This window comes from Grammomys surdaster, unplaced genomic scaffold, assembly GCF_004785775.1.
Source record: "Grammomys surdaster isolate TR1022 unplaced genomic scaffold, NIH_TR_1.0 213, whole genome shotgun sequence".
NCBI lineage: Eukaryota > Metazoa > Chordata > Mammalia > Rodentia > Muridae > Grammomys > Grammomys surdaster.
Window position 1 is genome coordinate 4,431,045 of NW_021604658.1, and position 14,909 is coordinate 4,445,953.

Sequence of the window (14,909 nt, forward strand, 5' to 3'; positions counted from 1 at the left end):
CCCTCTGTAGAGCAGGCTGGCCTCAAACTCACAGAGATCTGCCTGCCTCTGTCTCCTGAGTGCTGGGATTAAAGGTGTACATTACCACTGCCTGGCAAAATGATTGTTTTATTTTTATTTTTTTTGTGGATTGATGTGACATCTGTGTGAGGACATTGGATCCCCTAGAACTGGAATTACAGACAGTTGTGAGCCACCATGTGGGTGCTGGGAATTGGACCTGGGTCCTCTGGAAGAGCAGCCAGCTCTCTCAGCTGCCGAGTCCTCTCTAGCCCCTCATGAGCCATCCTCACTTTTGAGATATGATATCACTATGAGATGAGATATCGCTATCTAATCCAGGCTAGCCCCATCCACCTGTCTCTGACCTGCTGAGAGCTAAGATGATAGGCATGTACCACTGCCCCCAGATACTTGAGCCTTTTAGTATGAAAGTTTCTAAATATGTAGAATACATCCAGAGGGGTAGGGGTGTACCTTATTTGGTAGAGCACCTGCCTACTATGTGCAAAGCTATTGGTTTAGTCCCAGCACTGCGTAAAACCATGGGTGATTCACCTTTGTTATTCTAGCGTTTGTGAGGTGTGTGTGTGGGGTGGGGGGTGCGGTGGGGTGTGGAATCAGAAGCTCAGAGTCATCCTGAGTTACACAGTGAATTCAAGGCCAGCCTGGGCAATATGAAATCACAACAGAATGAAGTGAAACAAAACATCAAAGCCCAGTGCTATGAATGTCTACATACCTCCCACCTAGATTTTCCAGTTGTCTGCACCTTGCCATGCTTGCTTGATCTGTATGTAAATGGGGAAAAAGAACTAAGTGGGTTATGGACATCATGACATTTTTCCTAGAAATAGTTCAGTATTCATTGCTTTAGGACACAGATGTTCTCGAAGGTCCTTGCGGTGCCAACCTTGCCTGGCAGCTGCATGGAAATACTGAAACTCGATACCTCCCAGACTGGGCTTACTTACAATCTGAATCCTAGCGATCCATAGTCTAAGTGATCCATAAACACAGTGAGATTTAAGTGGCCACATCCTGAGGGATGAGAACCCTGCCACCACACCCACAAAAGCCAACTGTAGCTCTCTAATTAGAATCTTTTTTTTTTTCTAATTAGAATCTTGATTGCCTTTGTAACTTAAAATCACTGATGGATAAAGGTTGACTAGAATCAGATGCTTATGAAGTAGCCATTGAGAAAACGCATTTCCAGATCAGCTTTTCTTTGCTTCTTCTTTGTCTGTCTTCCCTTCCCCTGGTCCCTCCTCCCCCTTCCTCTGCCAGGGGAGCTCATGGATGGTCGAAGGGGCCTGGTCCCCTCCAACTTTGTAGAGCGTGTGTCTGATGATGACCTTCTGTCCACCCTCCCTCGGGAGCTGGCCGATTCATCGCACAGCTCTGGCCCTGAACTCAGTTTTCTGAGTGGAGGCGGGGGTGGTTGCAGTAGTGGGGGCCAGAGCAGCGGGGGACGTAGCCAGCCCAGACCAGAGGAAGAGGCTGCAGGAGATGAACTCAGTCTGAGCCCCCCACCAGAGGGACTGGGCGAGCCTCTGGCTGTGCCTTACCCCCGACAAATCACGGTCCTCAAGCAGCTAGCCCACAGTGTGGTGCTGGCCTGGGAGTTGCCTCCTGAGAGAGTAGATCTACGTGGCTTCCATATCTTTGTCAATGGGGAACTTCGTCAGGCCTTGGGGCCTGGGGTGCCCCCCAAAGCTGTGCTTGAAAATATGGACCTGCGGGCTGGGCCTCTCCATGTGTCTGTCCAGGCCCTAACCAGCAAGGGCAGCTCAGATCCTTTGCGCTGTTGCCTGGCGGTGGGTGCCGGAGCTGGGGTGGTACCCAGCCAGCTACGGATCCATCGGTTGACAGCCACGTCTGCTGAGGTCACCTGGGTGCCAGGGAATAGCAACTTGGCCCATGCCATCTACCTCAATGGAGAAGAGTGCCCACCTGCTCGTCCCAGCACCTACTGGGCAACCTTTTGTAACCTGAGGCCTGGCACACTCTATCAGGCCCGAGTGGAGGCTCAGATCCCATCTCAGGGGCCTTGGGAACCAGGCTGGGAGAGACCAGAGCATCGAACTGCTACCTTGCAGTTCACCACACTTCCAGCAGGTATGTATGTGGGGGTAATTGTGTCCCCAAAACCCAGGAGGCCAGGCCATGAGTGCTCATGGGAAACTGGCTTTGTATGCATTCTCAGGGATGTGGCTATCATTTCTGTCAGGGAGAATCCTACTTTGTTTCTTCTTGTGCCCCACTTCTCCCAGGCCTGCCTGATGCCCCACTGGATGTACAGGCTGAACCAGGACCCTCTCCTGGAATCTTGATGATCAGTTGGCTCCCTGTCACCATTGATGCTGCTGGTACCTCCAATGGTGTCCGGGTTACAGGCTACGCCATCTATGCTGATGGGCAGAAGGTATGGCTTGGGGACTCCAGCTGATTAAGCCTAAGGGGCAGCATGTGGGTCCTTCCTTTCTATGCTTAGTCAGAAGCCTGTCTTCCTGGCCTGGCAGAGATGTACAGTCCTGGCCTTTGGGCACCGTATAGTAAACCTGTTAAGAGCATGGGTGTTGGCAGCCTATGAAAGACTGCAATACTTGTACTCGGAAGCCATGTGGTCAGGAGGACCAAGAAAGGGGCTTGGGAAAATGCTGTCAGGATGCCAGCAGCTGTCTATCCTGACCCCCTACTTGGCTATCTTAGTGTCCCTTCCCTGTTTTCCCTCTTCCCTATAGATTATGGAGGTGGCTTCCCCCACAGCAGGCAGTGTGCTGGTGGAGGTGTCCCAACTGCAGCTGCTGCAGGCCTGCCATGAGGTGACTGTACGCACTATGTCACCCCATGGCGAGTCCACTGACTCCATCCCGGCCCCTGTTGCCCCAGCCCTGGCTTCTGCCTGCCAGCCAGCCAGGATGTCCTGTCTCTCACCACAACCAAGCCCAGAGGTCAGAACACCCCTTGCTTCAGTCTCCCCAGGGCTTGGGGATACTAACTTTCCCCTCCGGCATCCTGTCCCCCATGGAACTCAAGATTCCCCTGCAAGCCTTTCCACAGAGATGTCCAAATGCTCGCAGGAGGAGCCTCCAGCCCCTTGCTCTCAGGTACGTATCTCTTTAATGGGAAGCTTGAAGTGCAAGTTGAAGGAAGGGTTGGCGTTTGAACTCATTCTCGATGCCATCCATTCCAGGAAGAGGCTGAGGCAGCTGTGCGGAGCATCTCAGAGGAGAAGAGGGCTATTGGGCCAACTTTGAGCCAGGAAGGCCCTGATCCTGTGGCTCCTCCCTCCCTGGCTAAGCAGGCAGTGGACTGTACTTCAGGAGATGCTAGCCCCACTCCTTGTTCCACCCAAGGAGAACTGACCCAGAAGGAGCCAAGTACCGAAGCCTGCCACAGGGGAGATATGGACTCTGGGCTGAACCTCAGATCTGAGGTAGAGCTGGAGACAGGCTGTGTAGAATCAAGACTTACCTCTCTCTACACTTCGTTAGCTCCTTGTGCTGGTCCTCTTCCCTGGCCTGACTCGGATAGGCTCTTTTGCTTTGTGTGTCAGCTTCTTTGTTACATTTTTCTGGATTTTGTTACCTGTTACGCTCTCTGGCTTACCTTCCTCCACCCCTACCATATTGTGCATTCTGGCCACGGCTCTTTCCTCTGTCAAGGGACCTTTTATGATTCTGGCTGGAGCTGACTCTTCCTAGAGCCCTTTCTGATTTTCCTTCTCAACTCTGCTTTTTTTTTTTTCTTTTCAATTTGATATTCCTGTTTGGAGACAGGGGCTTATTCTGTAGTCCAGCCTGGCCTGAACTCCCTCCCGGGAGGGAGTGAAGAATTCTTTCTGACTGCCCCGGCTTGCTCCCTCATGCTCCTGCCCCACAGGGACCTATGTCGTCCTCTGTCCAGTCTGGACATGTGTATGACTTAGATGGACTGTCACCCTCCTGCTGTAGCCTTCTGAGTATTAATTAGGATTGCAGCCGTTAAGCACCAGCCTTGCCTTTTACAGAAGGAAGATATGGCAGAGCTTGGAGTTCGCCTGGTGAACTCCCTTGTGGATCACCGCAACTCAGACTTATCAGACATCCAGGAAGAAGAGGAAGACGAGGAAGAAGAGGAAGAGGAACTGGGTTCCAGGCCTTGTTCCTCCCAGAAGCAGGTGGCTGGCAACAGCATCAGGGAGAATGAAGCCAAGGTAACGGGGTGGGGAGGAGCTGGTGGGCCCCAGTCCTCAGGCTCCACAGGGCTCCACTCCCATGGCAGCTGCTCCAGCAAGTCTAGGTGTGTGGCCTGGGTCCAGTCCTAAGCGGTGGATGTGAAGAGGCTCAGGGCGGCTGCCCTCATGGAGTGGGGGAGGGGAGCACGTTTCATTTTTTCCCCTACTCTCAGATGTAGCATCCTAGTTCTCCGAACCCTTCTTAGACAGGGCCTTGTGCTAGGAGGCTCGGGAGGGAATGGAGAATTTTTTCTGACTGCCCTAGTTTGCTCCCTCATGCTCCTGCCCCACAGGGACCTATGTCGTCCTCTGTCCAGTCTGGACATGTGTGTGGCTTTGGTCCAGCCACTGTCCCCTCTGATTCTTTCCTCTTGGCAGGAAGCTAAGGGAGGGCTGGGTGTGTGGCCCCAATCCCATGTCCTCGTCTGAGGGCAAAGGTCCCAGACCTCTCATCTTTCTCCTGGACGTCTCTTCCTTGCTGCTCTCTTCTCCCCACTCCCAGCCCCAGCCAGACCCCTTTTGTGAGACTGACAGCGACGAGGAGATCTTGGAGCAGATTCTGGAGCTGCCTCTGCAGCGGCTCTGCAGCAAGAAGCTGTTCAGCATCCCTGAGGAGGAAGAAGAGGAGGATGAGGAGGAAGGACTGGAGAAACCAGGGCCCAGCAGCTCTTCCCAAGACCCTAGCCAGCCTGAACTCGCATTGCTAGGGCCGGACTGTGATAGCAGTCAGCCACAGGGACTTGGCCTGTGTCCTTTGTCTCCTGAGCTCTCTGGGGCTAGGGAGCACCTGGAGGATGTGCTGGGAATAGTTGGTGGAAGCAGCCGGAGGAGAGGAAGTGGCTCCCCTGAGAAACTCCCAAACCGCAAGCGACCTCAGGACTCCCGAGAACATTGCAGCCGGCTTCTTGGCAATGGCGGGCCCCAGACCTCTACACGGCTGGTTCCTCCACGGGAGAGGGGCAGCCTCCCTGTGATTGAGGGCACCAGGGTTGGACAGGAGCCTGGTGGGAGAGGGCGGCCGGGTCTTTCCCGGAGGTGTCCCCGTGGCCCTGCTCCAGAATCCAGCTTGGTCAGCTGCCTCTCTCCAAAGTGTTTGGAGATCAGCATTGAGTATGATTCTGAGGATGAGCAGGAGGCGGGCAGCGGGGGTGTCGTCATCAACAGCTCCTGCTACCCCACAGATGGGGAGGCCTGGGGTACAGCAGCGGTAGGAAGGCCCAGGGGACCTCCGAAGGTCAATTCAGGCCCCAACGCCTACCTGCGCCTCCCAGCCTGGGAGAAAGGGGAACCAGAGCGGAGAGGCCGCAGTGCGATTGGCAGAACGAAGGAGCCACCCTCCCGGGTCTGTGCCCATTCCCTGCTTTGGGCGGCCCCCTGCCTGCTGCTGCCTGGTGGCTCTGCTTGCTGCCCGCCAGCCACTCCCATTCCACGCTGCCACCTCCATCAGCAGAGCTGGGGCTGGGCCTCAGGGCTGCCTCACCTGTCTCCTCCCACCCACATTCCACTGCTTTCTGCTTCTGCTGAACGGAACTGGGATGCACACTATTCTGTTATCACTGGCTGCTGGCCACATGCCACCTTGGGCAGGGTGGCCCTTTCCTCTGAGTAGCTAGTTGTGTCTTCAGAACACTTGACTGTGATGCCATGTTCAGAGAGTCACGAGCCCTGATGCTGATGGGAGACTGTCCCCTCACATTCTCCTTGGCCACCTCAGGCCCCTCTACTGCACTCATCCATTGGGGAGCCGGGCGCCTCCCGCCTATCCTCCCACCGTGTGGGTGTCTGGTGCCTCGGTGAGGCTAGCCCAGGCCCCTGGAGAGGAATTCTGTGCTCCTGTTCTGCTGTGTTGCTTACGCTGCTGCCGGGGCCAGAGCCGGGGAGCGTGGGCCACCACAGGGGATAGAATGTCACCTCTGCCTTCTGTTGCCCTCTCTTTGCAGGCAATAGAAACTGGGGAGTCTAGAGGGCAGGACAACTCTGTGCGGAGGGGACCCCAGAGGAGAGGGGCCCGGGTGCCTAGGTCTGGTACCACTGAGCTGGGTGAGCACCTGATTGTGGCCGGGGTGTATCTAAGGGAGCTTTTCCCCTACCTTGGATGGAGCTCACTAGGTCATTGCCATGTCCCTAACCCTCTCCACAGCCCCTCCAAGGAGCCCTCAAGAGGCACCATCTCATCAGGACCTACCTGTGAGGGTCTTTGTAGCTCTGTTTGACTATGACCCTGTATCAATGTCACCGAACCCTGATGCTGGAGAAGAGGAACTGCCCTTCAGGGAGGGCCAACTCCTCAAGGTAACCAACTTATCCTGCAGGGCCAGAGCTCCTGTCTCTAGCCAGAATCTTCTCCAAACTTCCTTTTGCATAGGGTTGAGGGAGGCTCAGAGAGCATGACTTTCTAGAGCCTGATGGTTGGATTTGGTTGAGCTTCTGCTTCTGCCCATGTAGCTTTGAATAGGCTGTAGAACCTCTCTGGGTCTGTTTCCTCTCTGGTAGAATGGGAATGGTCCTTATGACTTCCCAGAGTTGCCTATAGAGTGAATGATTCAAGGTACACACAGCACCTTAATCTACCATATGGTCAGCACAGCGGGATTATCTGCTGGTTAATATTAGCATTTTTATTATTCCCCAAGTATTGATGGAAGACTGATGTGCCCTGGGGCTGGAGAGATCCAGCCTGGGGAGCTTTGAGGTAGACAGCAGATGGGGGAGGGTACAGAAGAGGCGATTTTCTCAAGTTCCTCTTAGTCCTCAAGTTTTAGCTGCTTGCCCTCTCCTCTGCTCCACTCTGCAGAGGAGAGCATTCTTCTGCAGTTCTAAGTGGGGTGCTACATCAGGGCTGGGGTGCATGGAGAGGGCAGAACTCATATTGAGACAACCGGCCTCTGCTTCCAGGTGTTTGGAGACAAGGATGCTGATGGCTTTTACCGGGGCGAGAGTGGGGGCCGCACAGGCTACATCCCCTGCAACATGGTGGCTGAGGTGGCTGTGGACAGCCCAGCAGGGAGACAGCAGCTGCTCCAGCGGGGTTTCTTGCCCCCAAATGTTCTCACTGAGGGCTCGGGTATGACCTGCTGCTGCTTCTCACCCACTGCCACCTATGCTTGTCCCATCCTGAGAGACTCATACATCTGTGATGCCTCATTTGTCTTGAGTGTAGTGGAGACACTGAAGCCTGGCATGCCTTCCCCTGTCCCTCATCTTTCTGCAGCTGCCCCCAGGGTATTGGCTGTGGAAGAGATTACAAAGATGTAATTTAGGTCCTGAGGATCAGTTTAGCTCTTATTGCACATATGAGGTGCAGGTCCTTAAGTGAACTTGTGTATGAAATGCAAATAAAATAAAATAAAATGGAGGAAAGAAACTAGCTCAGAAAGCTCAGAGGACAGGAGAACGGCTTAGAGCTCTTGCCTAGTGTGCAAGGTCCTGCACTGGATTCACAGCACTGCAAAACAAGATAACAATGACACGGGAGCCCTGGGAGAGGCCTCTAGTCTGCCCTATTTCCTGACTCCTGCCTCAGTTGCTCTCTTAGATCTATCTGTCTTCTTCATTCAGGGAATGGTCCCTCTGTATACTCCTCAGCACACACACCTGGGCCTCCCCCCAAACCTCGCCGGTCCAAGAAAGGTAAGGCCCCAACATCCTGTGGTACCTTATGATCCCTCATGTGGGTTGGGGTGTGGCATCACCGTGTGACTCTCTGAAGAGACACCTGTAGGATTTTGAATAGTTAACAGGATGTAAAGCAGACTTCCACCCACATTGACCACCTGTAGTGGGGGTCTTTGTTGTGGCTCTGAGTACCCTGAAGCATGTTTCTTACTGGCTCTGGGTCTCAGTTCATTACTTAACCAAAGGCCTGTGCTGATGTTCCAAGTATCTCTCCTCCTGTGTCCTTCATGGGAGGGTGAGTACTCTGTCCCGCACCACCCCAGCCTGGGACAAAGGGAAAGGCAGGCAGGACTCAGAGTCACATTCTCTCCACAGTGGAGCTGGAAGGTCCTGCACAGCTCTGTCCAGGTAAGGAGCCATCTCTGGGCAAGGGTGTCTGGGAAGAGGTGGGCTAGGGAGGCTGCACTCTTCGAGAGTGGTGACAGTGGACTGGTGGGGAGTTTGGGGTGGTGGCCATGGGTCTTCAGTGTAGAGGACAGTGTATGGAAGAGTCCAGGGGCATCTTTCTTCTCTCTGTAGGTCCTCCTAAGCTGATCCACTCTGCTGCCCCGAAAACCTCCCGACCTATGGTGGCTGCATTTGACTACAATCCTCGGGAGAACTCCCCCAATATGGATGTGGAGGTGAGGGCCTCAGATGATGTCCGGTGATGGGGAGTGGGGTCACAAGGCTTTCCCAGGTCTGACATCTGCCCCTTGCTCCCTTCCCAGGCAGAGCTGCCCTTCAGAGCAGGGGATGTCATTACTGTGTTTGGGAATATGGATGATGATGGCTTCTACTACGTAAGATCCTCGTGGGGGAAGAAAGGTGTACTGTACTCTGGTTCACCGGCTGGGTAGGCATACGGGCAAGCCTTCCTGGCAGACGGCTGGAGGAATGAGCTGGATTACTTTCCTTAGTGGCCTCAGGCTGTTCCCCAGGGTCTCAGGGTCAAGGGGACTGGACTGGGGACTTCCCAGTCTCATCAGCATCTCTTCCTCAGGGGGAGTTGAATGGACAAAGGGGCCTGGTTCCATCCAACTTCTTGGAGGGCCCTGGGCCTGAGGCAGGCGGCCTAGAATCTGGGACATCTCGAGCTGAGAGTCAGGTCAGTGAGGAGCTGGGCTAACAAATCAGCATTGTGTCTCTACCTTGCTGGTATCCTGGGGCTGGGATAGTATGGCAGAGAGTCTCAGAGGCCTGAGTCCATGATACCAAGGAACACTAAGTCCTCAGCAGAGGAGGGCTCCTAGGCTACCATTTCCTCCTATATGGCCCTGTCTGCAGATCAGTGATGGCAGGGACCCTTCTTCTCAGGCCATCTGACCCATCTGATGATACTCTGGGGCTGATGTAAGTGAAGAGCCCTGTGGAAAAGGACCTTTCCACTAGCCAGTTATTCAGGCTGTTCCCACCTTGCTAGGTCTGGGTGCCTCCAAGGTTCTATTTAAATCATTTGTCCTGCAAAGTCCAACCTCTTGGGTTCTCTTTACATGGGTCTCCTTGGGATGGGTGGAATGCTATTAAGGTCCAGACTCAGAGAGCAGGAAGGGCATGAAGAGGCCACGCTTCAACCAGAAACCCCACACAGTGGCCACAAACGCAAAGGCTCTATCAAGCTGGAGCCACCAGGTACCTGAGCCACTTGGTGACTGACAAAGAGCATGCAGGCCTGTTGGTAACCTGTCTCCTCTCTTTGTTCCCTGTTCTCAGAGAACGAGGAGGAGAAGAGTCCAGTGCTAGACGGAGATAGGTATTTGTAGAGAGAGCAGCATGTAAGTGGGGGACTGCCTTCTGTGTCTCATGTAACCTCCATTCCCCACCTCACCATAACACCAGACTTCATCTCAGATGGAGTGCATGAGTGGAGGAGGGAGGTCTTGCCATGAGCCAGGTGTGGGTATGGGACCTCCACCCTCCCTGCCTCACCTTTACCCTGGGCAGTGCCAGCTAGCTGTCATGTGGTGGCATGTCATCCTAGCATATGACACCGCACTTTAGCTGACTCCTCATGTTCTGTCATGTGGCTTATAGAGCATCCTGCGATCCACACGTTATGACTCAGTGGTATCATGATACTACATGGCTGTGGTATTATTGCGATTACTATTGGTGACAGGGAAGTGACACAGTCATGTCACCAGTAATAATAGTCTTCCCACCCTGGTCCTCTGTGATCCAAACTATTAGAATATCAGACACCTGCTTTTATTCCTGTCTCCTAAGTGCTTAGAGGATAAAAGGGAGAGCTTGAACAGTTGAAATCTACAGGCATTCTTAAGCATCTCTTCTTTGGGGATCAGTGAGCCCTTCTTTTTGTTTCCCCAGCCCCCTCTCCCTCCCAGGAAAGGATCAGAAGTGGCCATGAGCCTTGGCTGTAAGTTTATTGACCCTTAGGACTGGACAGACTCACTCTGTATGCCTTTTTGTCTCCTCTGCCAAGTCACCGGTGATGGTGGCCGCAGCGATAGCTTTGGTTGTGTACCCAGTCCCTCAGCTCTCATCTGGGCTCTCTGGCTGGTTTTGGTCAGGAGCTTGCTAAGCTCTTGGCAGCAGTGAGAGATAGAGAGAAAAGAGAAACTGTAGTTTGCCAAGAGTTGGTAAAGCATCCAGGTCATGTTCATTTGGGAATAGTTTCCTGGTGATTATCAGGTTGGCCCGATTTCCTGCCCTTAGGTCACTAAAGAGCATCTTAGGTCACTAAGATGCCTGGTGGGCCTGAGTCAGGAGGAGACTCAGCATTATGGATTGAGCAGGGAGGAGGGTTATCAAGAAGGTGCGCAGGGAGGGGCTGTCCAAGAGGCCCCTCAGGGGCCATTCAGGGCGGAGCCTCACTACCTCTCCCTGGCTTGGTTCTCTGAAGACCCTCAGAGCACTGTGCCTACTGCCTTGATAGAGATGTGCCTGTCTTTTTGTCTGTGAGGGCGTTCCTACCTCTAAGTGTCTTTGTCCTTGCTCTTCCTCCCTGGGCAGAGAGATAGATGGTGTGTGAGAAGGTGAGTCAGCTTGGCACCTACAGTGAGGGCCCAGGAAGGGAAGGGGCACACCTAGAGCTACTCGTGACAGTGCAGAGCTCAGACTCTGTCCCATGGGACTTCCTTAAGCAGCTTCTCATTGTCATCTTCCTTCATCTCCACGCTGCATGTGCATGCGTGTGTGTCTTGTGAGTGTGTCTGTGTGTGTATGTGTGAGTCTATGTGCATCTGTATGTGTCTTGTGAGTGTGTGTCTCTGTGTGCATTTGTATGTGTGTATGTTTTGTGAGTGTGTTTGTCCGTGTGTACTGTATGTATGTGAGTGTGTGTATCTATATGTGTGTATGTCTTGTGTGTGTGTCTGTATGTGTGTATGTGTGTGTGTGTGTCTTGTGAGTGTGTCTCTGTGTGTATCTGTATGTGGGTGTATATTTATGTATGTGTCTGTGTATATCTGTGCGGATGCATGTGTGTATGTGTGTATTTGTGTGTATGTGTGTCTGTGGCAGCAGCAAGGTCTGTGACAGAAGAACAAAGGAGTAAAGGCATGGGTGGGAAGAGCTGGCCCTGGCCTTACCGTACTTCTTTCTTACATTTCAGGACTCTAGAATCACCATACAAGGGCCTCCAGTGCCCTCAGGCTGGCACTGTGCTCTCAGCTCTGGAAGTTCCTCCAGGACCAAACTGGGGGAGTCGCAGGGCATTGCTGAGAAGAAGCAGGGTCTCCTCGCCAAAGGAAAGGAACTCCTCAAAAGGCTGGGCTCCAGAAAAGACTGAGGCCTCCATCTGTCCTACAGGCAGAAGTGGCCCCTGAAAGCTCCAGATCAACTCAGTGGCTGGACAGGGAAACCCAACTCCTGTTCTCTGAGCAAGCTGGCACTCAAAGGGATCCAGGGGACTGAGTGAGGGTGGGGATACATGCATCGTTAGTAAGAAATTCTCTAGATGGGCTCTTCCAGGAGGGAACTGAGCCCCTGAGTAAGTAATCAAGCACCAAGCACTGTCAGATCAGGACTGGACCCACGCCTCTGGCCTCCCAGTCTGTCCTAATCTATTCCTAGTTTTCTACCAGGCTCTGTAGGTCCCTTGTCGGCCTTCCCTGCTCCAAGGATAGGCCCTGGGTGGAGACAGGGACCACGCTAATGATGGCTCTGGCTGTCCTCCCTCTGTCTTCCTCCCCCGAAGGATCGTTTGCACTGGACTGTCCTCTGAGGCAGGGGCAGAGCCATGTATATATGTACATACTCAGTGCCTCAGTCCAGCTCCTCCATCTGCTTCAACCCACAGGCCAGGGGAGGAGAAAGGCCATGCCAAAGCGGGCCTGACCTCGCCCCATAGTGCTCCACCCCTCCCTGCCCAGGCCACCTGGCCTCTGTGTGATCCCATCCCCCCAAACCCAGGGGACCAGGGGGCGGAAAGCAGGAGTTGGGTTTGCCTTATTTTGCTCATTGGATTCAACTTCTCTCTTGCATCATTTTCTTCCAGTCCCTGTTGGGGTCCAGGGGCTGAGGGAAAGGACGGATTTATGCAGCTATTTTCATAACTCCCTGTTCAGAGTGGGTAGGGGTGTCTCCCCTTACTCTAACCATCCCATCTTTCACCCCTTGTCTGGGCGAGTCTCTTTGCATGTTTTCTTTGCTGTGGTGGGAGATGTTTGATTGAACCCTCACCTCTCCCCTGGTCTCCAGGGGTGTGGGATGGTGGGGGCATTTGTTTAAAAAGACATTTTACTATAATAAAGTCTATTTTCACAAAATTGATGCTGGGCTCTGCCTGGGCAAAAGACTCCTTAGAGGGATGGGTCACGGTCATGGCTTTGGATTCATGACTTTAATACCTAGAAGCTCACCTTGAAGGGCAACTGAGACCAAAACTCATCAGCACTGAGTGCCTCTTGAAACCTTCCTGAGTCCTGGGCTCTGAGGAAGGGCAGGCTGGCAGAGGAGAAGCACCCTAGAAAGTGATTACAGGAAATAGAAGAGAGAAAGGCATCATTTCAAGAGAGCGGCCAGCCACACACTACCCTCTCCCCCCGCCCCCCACCAAGTCCATAGAAATAACAGACCTGAGGGGAGAAAAACCCATGAACGGACACGTTACATGCGAAGTCCTATTTGAAAGCAAGAAATGGGCCCCTCTGGCTGGAAACAGCAGACTTGTAAGAAGACAAACCAGTAGGGTTCATGACCAAAAATCCTTGGAGTAGGGTGTGCACGGGAAAGTTCAGCCCACTGCTCCATTCCAGAGACATAGCAACCGCAGCAGCCGCAACAACAACAACAACAACAACTCCCCCCAATCTCCATCCTTAAACATATTAGACAACTACAGTAGTTGCAGTGGTGACATATTAACACAGGATAGGTAAATGAACTAGTAGACCAGTGGATTGGAACATCTAGAAATACTCAAGTTATGGGTAAGTGGTGAAAGTAGTTATCACAAGGCAACAGAGAAATTACATCAATATTAAGAGAACTTGCTGGGTGTGGTGGTACACAATCTTTAATCCCAGTGCTTGGGAGGCAGAGGCAGGTGGATGCCTGAGTTGGAGGTCAGCCTGGTTTACATAGTGAGCCCCAGGTCAGCCAAGGGCCACATAGTGAGGTCCTGTCTCAAAAAAGAAAGTTTTGAGACAATTTGTTGTTTATGTGAAAAGAAATCTTTATATCTTCCTGTTTATATGCACAAAAATTTAAGATGAACTAAAAACCTAGTTTTTTTTTTTAAGGGCTAAGGTTTTATAAGCATACACAAGAACATACATTTACTCCCTTAAAGGGGACAGAGACAAAAATCAAGGTCTGAAAGAGAAAAATTGTCAGATTTGATGACTTGAAAATGGTATGGAAAATAAATGAAAAGCAATTATGAAGAAAATGTTCATACCATACAGAAGAATGGAAAGGTTAGTTTATTTAGGACACAGACAGCTTTTAAAAATCAATAGAAAAGTCTGGGCAGTGGTGGCGCACACCTTTAATCCCAGCACTTGGGAGGCAGAGGCAGGTGGATTTCTGAGTTCAAGGCCAGCCTGGTCTACAGAGTGAGTTCCAGGACAGCCAGGGCTACACAGAGAAACCCTGCCTCGAAAAAAAAAAAAAAGTGCCAATTCAAGAGAAAAATGGACAAAACCAGGCAGAAAACTGACAGTGGGTTGCAATGCAAATAAAAACATACCCATTCTCACTGTTAATTCAAGGAATGAAACCGAGCCATTATCATGTGATCCCATTTTATTTCTGCAAAAACAAAATAAACCAAACCGGAGACCAGTTTGGAAAAATCTATGGAATGAAAATTCAGAACAGTACCTTAGAGGCAGGGGATATGCAATGAAATATCTCCTCCTCTTAAAACGATTAAAATGCACAAAACCAAGGCTCAGTGGTTGAATCTTTGTCTAGCATAGGAGGGGCCAGTTCAATCTCCACACAAATGCTAAGTCCAGTTTACACCAGAGAATAAGTGTGAGTGTATAAAAGAGGCTTCCTACCTCATTGTTTTCAATAATGGGGAAATGTCAGCTTGTATTAAGAGAAAAGTTAATCACATAAAAGCCTCATAGCCCAATGAAGAAAAATGTAGCAGTTCAAATATATATGTAATAAGTCAAAGGACTTTTGGCAAAACTGTGAATTCACATGTGCACAGCAAGTGTTTACCCCTGAGCCAGGGCCCCAGCCCTTATAAAACAATTTGAAAAGTGACATGTTTTTAGAACATTTTTTTATTAAGAGACATTCATATACTGTAGTTTGATTATATGTATGTACCCTTCCCTCAACTCCTCTCCATCGTTCCTTCCCTTAACCACCCAACTTAGTGTGCATCTCTCTCTTTGATACATCTTGAGTTCAGTTTGTACTGCTTACATACTCCTGGATGTGGGGGCCAACCACAGAGCATGCTCTGCCTACCAGGAGCCACACCCTTAATGAAACCAGCTCCCCTGTAGAGGAGTGGTTCTGATGCTTTGATTGAATTGGGAATCTGTGTTTACCGACGCTGAAGGTCCATGCCCCTAATTGGTTTTTGATCTATCAATAAAGATGCCAG

The 14,909-nt window shown here is 51.8% G+C and overlaps 1 protein-coding gene across 7 annotated transcripts in view; it reads left to right on the forward strand.

Moving 5' to 3' along the window:
• Tspoap1 (TSPO associated protein 1) overlaps positions 1-12,610 on the forward strand; it is a 25,723-nt gene extending 13,113 nt beyond the window's left edge. For 5 of the 7 annotated variants that reach the window (XM_028772317.1, XM_028772319.1, XM_028772320.1 and 2 more), the window contains 15 exons: positions 1,291-2,121; positions 2,277-2,428; positions 2,748-3,113; positions 3,200-3,442; positions 4,016-4,201; positions 4,725-5,564; positions 6,163-6,262; positions 6,363-6,514; positions 7,118-7,286; positions 7,781-7,852; positions 8,213-8,245; positions 8,417-8,520; positions 8,608-8,679; positions 8,880-8,984; positions 11,451-12,610. In XM_028772317.1, coding sequence (XP_028628150.1) covers positions 1,291-2,121; positions 2,277-2,428; positions 2,748-3,113; positions 3,200-3,442; positions 4,016-4,201; positions 4,725-5,564; positions 6,163-6,262; positions 6,363-6,514; positions 7,118-7,286; positions 7,781-7,852; positions 8,213-8,245; positions 8,417-8,520; positions 8,608-8,679; positions 8,880-8,984; positions 11,451-11,627 — 3,602 coding nt within the window. In that variant the 3' untranslated portion in view covers positions 11,628-12,610. Of the gene's footprint in view, positions 1-1,290; positions 2,122-2,276; positions 2,429-2,747; positions 3,114-3,199; positions 3,443-4,015; positions 4,202-4,724; positions 5,565-6,162; positions 6,263-6,362; positions 6,515-7,117; positions 7,287-7,780; positions 7,853-8,212; positions 8,246-8,416; positions 8,521-8,607; positions 8,680-8,879; positions 8,985-9,589; positions 9,652-10,204; positions 10,254-11,450 lie in introns of all 7 variants that reach the window. The other 2 variants (XR_003712009.1, XM_028772321.1) reach the window with 2 other exon arrangements.
• Positions 12,611-14,909: the final 2,299 nt, after the last annotated feature.